The 12,340-nt window shown below is 44.1% G+C and overlaps 1 protein-coding gene across 1 annotated transcript in view; it reads left to right on the top strand.

The window, feature by feature from the left end:
- The window catches only part of T265_13884 (hypothetical protein), a gene marked incomplete at both ends in the record, with an annotated part of 17,066 nt that extends 4,922 nt beyond the window's left edge, over positions 1–12,144 (top strand). Inside the window, 6 exons of the mRNA XM_009170952.1 lie at positions 488–605; positions 1,072–1,124; positions 1,863–1,968; positions 5,279–5,396; positions 8,466–8,631; positions 11,005–12,144. Coding sequence (XP_009169216.1) covers positions 488–605; positions 1,072–1,124; positions 1,863–1,968; positions 5,279–5,396; positions 8,466–8,631; positions 11,005–11,242 — 799 coding nt within the window. The remainder of the gene's footprint in view (positions 1–487; positions 606–1,071; positions 1,125–1,862; positions 1,969–5,278; positions 5,397–8,465; positions 8,632–11,004) is intronic.
- Positions 12,145–12,340: the final 196 nt, after the last annotated feature.

Below are 12,340 nucleotides of genomic sequence, written 5' to 3'. Positions count from 1 at the left end.
TCACGGTTGACTTAGGCTCGTACTCCGGGGTTTGTGTTCTATTTCCCTTGATTTATTACTTCAGTCCTATTCATCCGTTCTTGTGCCACTGTTGCTCACCGTGTAGGAGGTTTGAGAAGCAAATCTGACTGGTGTGCGCCTTATTCCTAGTTGGACTCAGCTTACTGAATATCGATCTAAATTGGCTGTCTCTGCGGTTGTTCCGTGCACAGCTGGATTTGACAGAAATCGATTGTACTGCGCATCTTCAACCGAGAGAGGATATAATATCTGATTCTTCGACACATGTTTTCCATCGCTTTCGGTTATCCCGACCACCCCTCTTGAAATATTGTCTCCTCTGGTTCCTTTGCTAACTGCAACTGTAACAGAATTGTCTCGTAATCAATCAGTCCGGAAAAGCAATTGCACATACTTCTAACAAATGAATAAATTTCTGACTAAATTTTCTAACCCAAGAGTACTTATTTGTCTCTTCTTCCCTCAGTGCGGATGCTGAAGCCAGTCGCGATCAGCTAATGTCTCGTGTCCAAGTTCTTGAATCCGAACGTGCTGAGCTAGAACGAGAACTAACCTTACTCAAAATCTCTTCATCAGTCCGGGAGGTGCGTTCCATGACTTGGTCAGATCAGTGATTGTCTTTTTATGGTTATTCTCGTTATTCTGGACGAGTGAATTCGACCTTAATTTCGTGTAGTATTTCTCTATTCGCCATCAGCGATATGTACATCAGGACAGTGGTGACACGGACGATTACTTTTTGTCCTCCCTCACGTTTCAGATATCATGTCTCGATTTCTTTTTGCGAGATACGTTTTCTATCGTTAATTAGCTGTTGTCGGCCTCTGACGGGCGGACCTGTAGGCTCTGAACTGATCAGACTGAGTCAGTGTTTCTGACAGGGCTTCACTCACTTTCCTGTGTGAATGTCCGTTGAAAAATAGTGATATTTTGGGGAATTTACTTGTTGTTATTCTGGTCATGTTGACTGGATTACAACCCGCTCCCCTACAGAAAATATTCACAGTGTCTGATATGACGTATGTATTTTTTATTTATCGAACTTTACAGAATGAGCCGGATATTGCCACAGTTACTGAACAGTTGGAAGCTGCCAAAACCAAGTAAGCAGACTTGTTATCCTTCAGGTTTCTCAAGAGTTGCGTCTTCCAATTACGGTGCTCTTTGCGCCATTACAAGGTTACGAAATCTGTTCTTTGCGGGCGGTGAATCTATGCCAATTCACGGAACAGCTGATTACTTGATTTAGATTTAGTTGCAGCACCACAAACTGTGGTAGCTCATTTGTGTGCAACACATAGTCATAATTACTGAATATTCTTCCCTACCAGTGATGCTCTTTGGCGCGTCGAGAATAGAGATGCATGTTGTAGATGTCACTGTACTCCTATCTTATCTGAAATTCAACAAATCCTAGCATAAATTTGATTGTATTTCAGGGAGGAGGAAGCGGTATTTAGCGTGCATATCTGTCTGATCGTATTGTAGATTACGAGCCGTGGGATAAAGTCCCTTCCTTATTCTTCATCCGATACCGAAATCCGTCTCCACTAAAACTCAGCTTGAGATGGATTCACGCGTCCCCAGGGAAAACCCGTCTTTCATCTGTTGAACCACAACTAACTATAATGCCTTCACTGTTTTCTGGCAAACTCACTGGTTCACCACTAAACTTTTATTGCCTTTACCCACTGCGATTGCAATCACGGACGGGTTTGCAATGTGTTCATTCTAGTTTTTTTCGTATTTTCAATGAATGCGTACCATGTCCTGGTAGACTGGTAAGTTTATTCTCATTCGACTAATTCTCCATTATTGTTTCCGCCCTCGCTTGTCCACAGAATGGCACAGCTTGAGGCAAACGCAGAAGCTGCGCTTCATCGCTTGGAAGGGAAGTCCGCTGAATTGCAAGCCGTCCAAAAACAATTGGATCACACCTTAAATGAGGTTTGTGCTCGATATCCTGTATTCCTTTGTTTTTTTCTCTCCCGTCATTTATGTCACGGTCAATGGCTTCTCTTGAAGGCTGCTGCTGTGTTGACAACCTCTTCTGTTTATACACATATACCTACAGGCGTTCTACGTTGCCACACAGTGGAAGTCAGGGTTAGCCTAACGTTTCACTTTGCCTATGATAACAAATCCTCCTACTGGTTCTGTACTTCATCTTTCTCTCCATTTCGGAATTTTCATTGGAATTGACCTCAGATTTTAGCTTCGCTATTCGGTACTCGTTATCCCGGAAATAGGACAAAACACGCATCCTAATGATACTCCTCACGCACGGGGAACTCGAGATAACACACGGTCGTCAGTACGACGGCAGGCTTCAGCATTGATGCTTTGCTGCGCACAATCATAACTTTTTTGTTAAAAAAGAATAAAGATGACTGGTAAAGGGACAACACAGTCTACCTCAGTTGTATGCACCTCCACACCTTGTGGGTAGAAAATGACAACAAGAACGAAATTGACATTGAGTAGGAGCCATATCTTTCAGTGAATCTAACTAGGCGCAGTGGGGATCACCCCGAACCCCTCTTGGAAGGCAGGTCGTACTGACAGTATCCAGACTTTTCGTAGTTGCTTTCATATTCTTCTGCCGGGTCTGGTTGCGCCACTCAGAATTAAGCGCGGAGAGCAGCACTGTTTGGAAAACGCAACACATGACCACACCACCACGCTTTTGGTGTTGAATACATTCTGCGATCGAGATCTCCGTTGCACAAGCGTACACTCACTTTCTAATTGCCTCGATGGGGATTCGCTATGGTTCGGAGACAACGGTTGTCGAACACCTGAAGACGTCTCACTTCGACTGCTGGCAGAGGCCAATTTTCACAACCCAACAAAACAACCTATGCTGTGGCCTGATACATACGCCCCCTTTCGGGTGGCATACGAGCTAGGCACCTGACTGTAGACGGGTTTCGATAAATTTCAAGATGTTCCATGACTAGATGCCAAATGACTTACTGAACTGTGCAGAATACGTGGGGAAACTAGATTATTCTTTGGGAAACTATTATTCATACGCTGAAACACTTTGTATTTTTGAATATTGTACTTCTTTGTTTATCGTCATATCGACTAATCAGAGTGATTAGTTTCACTGACGTTAACCTGTTTCACGTTTACTTGTGCTCCATGAGTAAATTAGTGGCGCAACCTGTAAATACTCCTTTAGTCTCGCCGTTCTATGTGTATCTAGGCTGCGCGGAGAAACACCAAACTCTGTTTATGGGAAGTCTTGCGTTTGAAAATAGAACCATTTGAAACGGAACGTGTTCTGGACCGATCCCAATGGCGTTAACTCATCGGATGGAGTACTTTACACAACTGAATAGAATAACGGAGCTACTGGATTATCTTCTGTGGCTTTGAGTTTCAAAATCTGAACCCTTTACTCTTAACTTTACACAGGGTGTAATCAGGTTGCGTTTAGTTTCGTCATGCTGAGGTCCTCTTCACACTCCAGTCATAGGATATTACTCCTTAAATCATATGCATCGCTGATACAAATCACGCAAGAACCTACCCATATTGTTTTCTTTTGCGAGCGCGAGCTGGCAAATGGAATGTTATTCTTGCGCTTTTCTACCGATTGTTTTGTATCTGTTGCTCTCTCCGTTGAGGTCAGATCTAACCATGTGAAATTCAGAGGGCTGATCATTTAGGGTTTATGTAGCCTTGCGTGGCAAACCGTCCTAGTTCATGTTATTGTACGGATTGCCGGTAAATACATCCTTTATGGTAGCCGCTGAAGGGTCAGTCCATTTTGATACAGATAGCGGAATGGAACATTTATTTGTACTGTGATAATCTTCAAGTGAACTGCTGGCTCAACCGGTAGTGAGTGTGATGCAGTCAGATGACCGAAAACTTTACAGGACTCCGATCAGTAGCTGTTTTCTTGTCTCAGGTTCGTTTGTCTTCGCTGGACTGTACTTTTACGCAGTGACTGATGGCCTGTTACACATTCTTCCAGCTTATAATTCATTCCTATTTACTGTGATACGCACTTATCTGTTGGTCGCAAAGTGCGACTTCGTTAAAAATACAGTGGTCCCTATCGATTTATAACCCTTCACCATCTGGAAGAAATGGCTGTCCCCGATCGAGATATTTCTAATGTATGATGTCCCTAATAAGTGAAAACCTCCAGGAACGCCCCCTAAAAAGTACTCAACCCCCTCCCCACATGGAGGAGAGGGTTATTCAGGTTCTTCACATCTCTTGCTTGCGCTTCGGACAAGTTCCCACATTTCATCTATAGACAGAACTGCAACAAGCCAACAGACAGAAGAGGAGTCATGTTACTGGTAGGTTGAAGCTACCCCATTCTTGCGTATTGTTTCGAGGATAGGAGCCATTAGGCAAGTTCACCACAGTCATTTTGGTCCCGGTCAGTATTGCATGGACGGTCAAAATCTGCTCAGTTTTACGAACAAAAGCACATGAGAGTATGTCCTTTAGGCTTCGTGAAGCGGTTCACTGGATGTCACTATCTTTCTACTTAAGTAGGTGGGAAATGACTTCATAGCTCCTGTAAAGTTTGCATTCGGGGGCGTATTTACAACGTATGAAATCAGCATTAGCTGGTATTACGAAGGATGTATGGAATCCGAATTTTCGGGGAAAACAATTAGGAGGTTGTTTGTTGGCAATTTACGAACAGCTATTGTGTATTGCGAAGTATATTGTCCGGCCTTTCGGCCGATAAGTGAAAGTCTTTCCGGAAAGGCAACTCGAGTGGGACTTTTTGAATTCCACCCCTTTACTATGCAATAACTCCCAGCAAGCCACGGAACAAGTGCATTTACCGTTGCCGGAATTCACGCATAAATCGTTGCGTAAATGGATTGTTTCAGGCACTATAGTTGCACCCATCTGACGGAAAACGGTATGTCGTTCCAAACTTGGTTGAGTGGCAATTGCCTCCCTTAGAACGATAATATCAGTATAATAGACCCGTTGGCTTATCATGCAGTGCAGCATCTCTCTGCTGTTGATGGTGGAGGGACCTATCAACCCAGAATCATTGTTTTTATCATCAATGGCTTTCCCTACACATAGCTCTCCGAATGCGTTTACCCACCTTCGCGTCTGTAACTCTGCGCTTTGTCGTCCCTTTGGCGGTTACTACTTTGATTATTTCCCTCTCTTTTATGGTTACTGTTGTATCCGCTTCCTGATTGAACCGGTACACACAACGACTCAATTATGGGTCTCTTGATTTCCCTCCAATTGGCTACAGCATTCGCAACTGAAACAATCCCACGAACAGGCTATGGCCATGATGGAAACAGAAAGACGGCAACTACTAGACAGAATACAAACGATTGAATCTAATTCAGCGGGTTTTGCAGGATCTGGTGAGTAGCTGTATCCCACTCTCAAAGTTTATTGTTTTGCCCTTGGTTAAGTGACGTCGCATATGCCGCGTTATCCTTTCTACTGATCTATTCACTGCGTGGGCAGGACCAGCCGTTCAATGACATATTTCTCAACGAATCCTCTGTTATTCTCAACCTACGCGAGTATTCGAACCACACTCCAGTGTGTGCCAACTGAGTGTCACATTCCATTCGGCCTTTCCAAAGTTTTGGTCATGCATTGCAGGTTTTTTTGGTTGTGCACAATCAAGTGTTTATGCTTTTCACATTCATTTCCACACACACACACACAACGCGCGCATTCACATTGCTGTCACAGCCATGTATAAGTAGCCAATCGATGTGTTCATTTGTCGCTAATTTTGGCGCGTGGCCAAGTCGCCATTTACATGTAACGAGCTATCTATAGTCTACCAGCTGTGCTTGAGCTTTCCAACATACTCGTTGACACGCGTCGTCAATAGAGCTTCGACTTTGACCTCTCTTCATAATTATCTTATGCGCAGCCACATGGGCGTCTCAGTCACCTCTACTAACTAAGTCGCTCATTTGACAGAACTCAACAGAGTGACTTTTTTCCTATCGGTGGTATTTTAAAAACTAGCTCATAGTACTCACTGCTACTTGGATGAACCCGCTTCCTCCATCCACGATCTATGGAGTCGAACATCTCCAACGAGGTCTCTCCTTCTGTAGGATGAATCGTCCTCACAGCCGACCCTTACCGTTACATTTTACAGGGAATGAGAGGCCAAATCAATACATGTTGAGATACGCTGTCATATGCTATATTGTGACAGAACCGGTTCACATATGTGTTGATAATGCCGATCCCCGTTCAAAGTTCCCCTTTTAGACGGCAATGTCACTTTTGTATGGTTGTGCAGCTCATTCGCGTCTGCAGAGTTAAATTTCAGATCCATAGACCACGTTTTCGAAGCACTGAAAGCATGGCAATCGGAATACGGGTGTAAGAAGTAGGATGCTGAAGTGACGTTTGCTGAAGATATAATTGGGTACTTAATGGAGTTTTCGAATTGTCAAGAAGAATGATCTCACTGGACGAGTGAAACTTCCATCTGAGAAGGCGTCACTCGAGGAGCCATTCAACACGTGACCTCGTGATTTGGTTTCCCTTACTAAAGGATGAGTAGCGCTATATACTGTCTAAGCGCCAGATAATCACACTGCTGATCAGCAGCTCGTGGCCAAGTGGTTAAGTGCTCAAACTGCTAGCCAGGAGATCACGGTTTGAAACTCCCTGGAGTCTCGTGAGATGCGCGCTCCCGGCGATTCTCAGTAAGAGTGAAACAGCCGTACTGTGCTTCTCAGCTTTTCAGCATAGATGGGCTCCACTTACAGGACAAAAATCTCGATTGGGAATGTCCAAATCTCCTGACACTATCAGCAGTTCAGTAAAAATGTGTCAGTCAGTCTGCTCTTTTTGCCTCTTAGTAATAGTTTGATTCCTATAGACTGGTAATGTCATGTTCCGCTTCTCTGCTTATTCGTCAGCCGCAACTTTCAGGCCACTGTAAACACAGCAACCCGAACTTGCTCTGACGAGTCAGTGAGGCTGACTTGTTTCGACTTTCCGGATCAAAATTACTCGGAGTTGAAGAACCTTCTGACCAGGAGCTATGAACTACATCTCACCATGGAACGTGGTCTGGAGCGCACCGTGGATAAAGCACGTTCACAGTCTGCATACACCATAGCTATTCAGGTCTCCGCACATTTGGCTTGTTCGGTGCAACAAACCTAGTTTTCCAGACAATGCGGTACCTAACTTTGGAGATATGTAAATTAAACTGAAAGGCGAGTACAGCCAAAGGTAGAAGTAATATGAAATAACGAAAAACAACAACTTGAATATCAATGAGGTTGAACTTGTTCGAGAGCAAATCTAAACATCGCTAACCATTTATACCTCGGTCAGAAGTTTAGCTTGAACTACTATTTTCTAAATGCCCACCCCACGCCATTTTTCTGCCTATTGCAATCCGACACCTCGAACTGAATCCACATTTCTCGAGATATTTTGATAACAAAGTCTGTGTTATCTACGTTGACATGACTAAGATTTCGCGGACGTACCTGCAGGCAATCGGTTTTCAGACAAACTAGTTGCTCGCCAAACCTTCTAGCTTAGCACGGTTGCTATCCCCTTGCACAGCCATCGTAAACTTGTAAACTACATTTCTATCGTTGCAACGCAAAGAGTGATTTTCTAATTTGGTACACTGAGGCTCCGATAAATCGTATATCAAGTTCCGCCAGTAGCAGATATATAGGTATTTACGACATTATAGCATGGGTAACGTGCGGTGGTATATGCAGTGTACTGATTTCGTTGTTGGACCATAAACGACACTACAGAAGTATGCTGCAGAAGTGGGTTTTAAGTAGTTATTCGTTTTCTCTCGTATGTGCGTGGGGAAAAGTCTGAAGTCAACGCCCATCCAACCAGTGGAAATGTCTGAATTTTTTTGAAATTGCATGATGCAAGATGCTCTAACCAACTGTTGACTAGGTTCGAACGATGGGGCATCCACTTAAATTGTTTAGCTAACTATTCATCTGTCCTCACCGGTTAGTACCAAGCGGTGAAGTTGACTGGTAAAGCTGTAGCCGGATCCCGACCAGCTCAGCCGATCTAACCAACATCTATCTGGCGATTTACAATAAGGAGGAAACGCGTAATCTTTACGAGTAATCTTTACTTGAACCTGTTCTTTCACTTTGATGAAATGCAGTAGCAATCAGGTCTCCAGTTGAGCTTGACTGGGTGGGTCTTTATACGCCTAATGATCCTGCGTTTGAGTCGTCTCACGGGTATGAGGTCCATTGTCTACCTGAGAGTTGGGTCACATTCGAATTCGACTACCATTTCCTGTGTAGGTTGGTTATGTAGCCAAACCCCGGTATCGTAATTATTTATGCCTATAGGTTCGTCGCTTAAAATTCACAAACAAAATGCTTGGATGAAATTGGTACATACTGGAAGATGTCGTGCGACGCACCATCTCATTTCGTTTTGTATTTCAGAGGCTTCTGTTCCCAACGATGAGCTGACACGACTTATTGGCGAGAAGACAAGTGCCGAATCTCAGGTGTCCTTCCTCAATTCAATTATTGTCGATCTGCATAAGAAAAATGCAGAACTGGAAGAACGTGTGCGCTCCATGTTACTTGTTTTGGACACTCCCCCAGTGTAGGTGACTCTTCCAATCTGGCTTGCCGATTTATTCCACTTGCGCCGTACATAAGTCATCCATATTATTATCTTGCTGTTTCCAACTGACGGGTTTCAATACCGGTTGTATTGGCTGAAGCTTGGTTGCTGATGGTCAGACCGTGCCAAGAAGATCCGGAAGGACTGAACCAGAGGAAAATAGCGAGTCCGCGTACCGCGGGGAATGGTCTCACAAGGTGTCTTACTGTCCCCTTCAACAGGAACACGATAACAGTAGAGCTACTTCCAGGTTACCCTTCCTCTGTCTCCATCGGCCGCCAGCGTTATGTGGCGATGACGAATCTTTGAATGTTTCCGTTATTTAACTGTTTAAACCAGTTTGGGAACGAGAATGTGGTCTAGCCACCTTGACCAACCAAATCACTGTACTTTTATTAAAAACACCCAGAAGCGACAACTTCAGCAATGAGGGTGTGAACGTCACCCCAGGTCTAACGTCAGTGTTGACATCAATAATAGTGCGACGTCTGAATTCACGTGGGATGCAATCTCGAGAGTCCCAGGCAGGTTTTCGACCAGGTAGTAGATGTGTTGAATCAGTGTACACAACCAATAGCTGAATAACCGACCTACTCTTTTTTCCTTAGCGTCCCCGTTGATTGCTTTGTAGTTCAGGTAGCATTTATAACATGGAAAACACATCGGTGCCTTTTTTTTTTACGTTATTCGTAGTCTCGCAGTACGCAACATATCTAGTCCCATTTGGCTAGTGGGGTGTAGGGCGGTTTGTTTATGCATTGGAAAAAAGTGCCCGCTCCTGTCCTGTCCCACTTTATGCGATTATTGCGGTGACTATCGTTGAAAGGACCGATCGGTAGCATCACCGCATCGAGTACTTTTACTCAGTAGCGAAGCTCTGCTGATTCATGCCTTATGTGTTCTGAAGAGTGCCACTGTTTTGACGGATTTTGTTTACATACGGTTTCGCGTCGATGGCCACGTGTTTACGCATTGGAGGCGCGCCGAAAGTTACCGTATTTGTCAAACTGATCCCTAGAGATATGTATTCAACCGCTCCGATTGCGCTGATCAAGGTTCGCTTCATATATGTTTGCATAGCATCTGCCATATTGTTTACCGGACCCAGGTGTAGAAAGACGGTGAACGGATGACGTGGCAAAGTTTTATGTAGTACTCTGCTGTGGGTTATGTCGCTCCGGGTTTCAGGACTAGAGCCCCAGGTACTCTGCCGGTTAGAATCCCCCTGAAACATTAGTCAGTATTAAAGTCACTACAATCTCCACATTCACAACTGTCATCAAATCTCCTAAGAATCTAAAACGGAATCAAGTCAGCATATCATCAAACGGAAAATCTATTTCCCGTTTCACTCGTTGGCCTGCACTTTCACCAGGAAATGTACACACTAACATGTTCACACTCGGCTGAGGGTGGATGTCCACGGTACGCACGCATGGTGATCTGGAACGCCAGTCAGATACCTCTACAATGAACGGCTTTTGAAGACCGACCAAGCTAACCAACTCATACATTTAAGCAACGACATTTCGAACACACCGAACCTGGACCTTCATATGTTAAGATCCTCTAATGCAGGCTACCATGACTTCTTGCTGCCTAGCTGTGTTCTTCAGCGGCGCGTAAGTGTTCAATATAATCTAGTTAGGGGGTCAGACTTGCAGACGTGTACGTTTTTTCAGTATGCAGTTATCTGGGTTGAAGGGGTCGGCTAAACTCCATGATGCACCAGTTTTGTTGTATCCCGTCCCTTTCCGAAGGTACTTCCATCTTTGGAAGATATTGCCGATAATTTAGGGTGCCGGTTTAACATATGAGATATAGTGGTGATTTCTTCATTGGCCACTTAGCTCATTACTCAGAATGAGAGATGGACAGCCTATTGTGAATTAGAGGAGGAAAAACGGTTTCATCTAATGAGGAAAATTTAACGAACTAAATTTCTCAAACACTAATTAGAAGGAAGTCTTTTCTAGTTTTTTTTACAAAGACTGTATCCTGAAGAAGGATGGGTTTGCCCCTTGAATTACTACTCATCTTGTCTTTGTTACATAAGTGGGATAAACTCTTGACTAGCCTGGTATTAAAATCTTTCATCCGCAAACATTTTCGCGGTTTGATCACTCCATCTAAATTCTCAGAAAGCTTAATTTATCGTATGGTTGGAACACTGAACAGTCTTCAGGCTACACAGTGCATCCAATTCCACTTATTTATTCACATCTTCCCGGTCTCACAGTGTAACCTTTCAGTTTTCGATAGTCCAGTTTTATTATGTATTTCTGTGAACATTATTCGTATGTGTCTAATTGTCTTATTCGTTTAGTAAGTTATACTTTTTCGTCTTTTCAGAAAAACGGTCCTGGCTGCTCCGTTACCAAGGCCACCACGTCCTTGGTGTGATAACTGTCTCGTGTTTGATAGTCACGAAACTGAGAACTGTCCTCGAGTCGTCGAAAATGGCACTTTGCACCCGAAGAAACGCGTGTCCCTCCAGAAAATCGAACTAACTGAGCGAATGTATTGCGATATATGTGGTGTATTTGACAACCACAACACGGAGGACTGTACGAATAACGAGACATTTTGAATTGGATCGTCATATTTCGGGACACACGCTGTGCTTATAAAGCGATAACCCTTCAGATGGATACAAATTTAAGTTGGGGCTTCATTTATGGCTTGCCATTCGGATACACTTCCTACTGTACCTTTTGTAGGCACCAACCACTTCATTGGAGGAACGCGCTATAGTCGTTCGTGTCGTCAATAGACAGTCAACGTTTTTGACATCCACACGGCGCTTATCCTGTACAGACGTTGTTTTTGCTTTCCAACTAGTAACATGCATAGGCTGCTCGAGTGGCTCCCACATTCGTCCACCGCCTTTGATGTGGACTATACGCATGCGTCAGATATTGCACATACCCCTTCGTTTCTTCTCTCTCTTTCTGTCTCACACACACGCACATTATGCTATGCGTTCTTTGATGCCCTCCGAAAGCAATCCGCCTGCTTACACAGTTTTGTGATCTTGGTTGCACGATTAACATATCAATCGCCGTTTTTTTATTCGATCTCGGTTCGGAAGTTTGCAAAGCATTCATGTACCGTCACTTTTCTCGGCCGTCACCCTCCTCCTCCTCCATGTATCTGTCCCGTGTCTTCGTGCGTCGCACCACCTCTTTCAACATCCTCTGGTTGTTTCCTAATGTACGGTTATCACACTACAGAGCACATACACCAGTTTTATTGGATGCGATCAATGCCTTTGTTTGTTTTTCCGTTTACCGTCCTCATCCCCCCTGGGATTTTAATCGACGCCAAGTTTGAACATGTACTGGTCAGTCAGAGTTTGCAAATGGTGATATTATGAACCGTGCAACTCCCACGGACGGACTGTCTGATGCGCCAATCTTATCTAGGCTAGCACATGGTACTACGCTGCTATGCGCTGACATCTATTTTATTGTATTGCGTATTATTGTTGGGCTTTCCATCGAGAGGTTTTTCAAACGTCTACTGATCGTTGCTTGTGTTGTCGCACCCGTCTTTTTTATGTCAACCGCCACCTACCTAGAGATCCAGTCCAATCTGGCGTACAGACGGTCGGCTACGTGCCTACACTAGACAGCCGTGTCAGCTCGTTAGTTTGTGTCTGTAGACGTGCTGGCACACTTAGTGTGTG

Source organism: Opisthorchis viverrini (genome assembly GCF_000715545.1).
Source record: "Opisthorchis viverrini unplaced genomic scaffold opera_v5_112, whole genome shotgun sequence".
Classification (NCBI taxonomy): domain Eukaryota; kingdom Metazoa; phylum Platyhelminthes; class Trematoda; order Opisthorchiida; family Opisthorchiidae; genus Opisthorchis; species Opisthorchis viverrini.
Note: the sequence above shows the minus strand (reverse complement) of the source record. Positions and strands in the feature narration are given on the sequence as shown.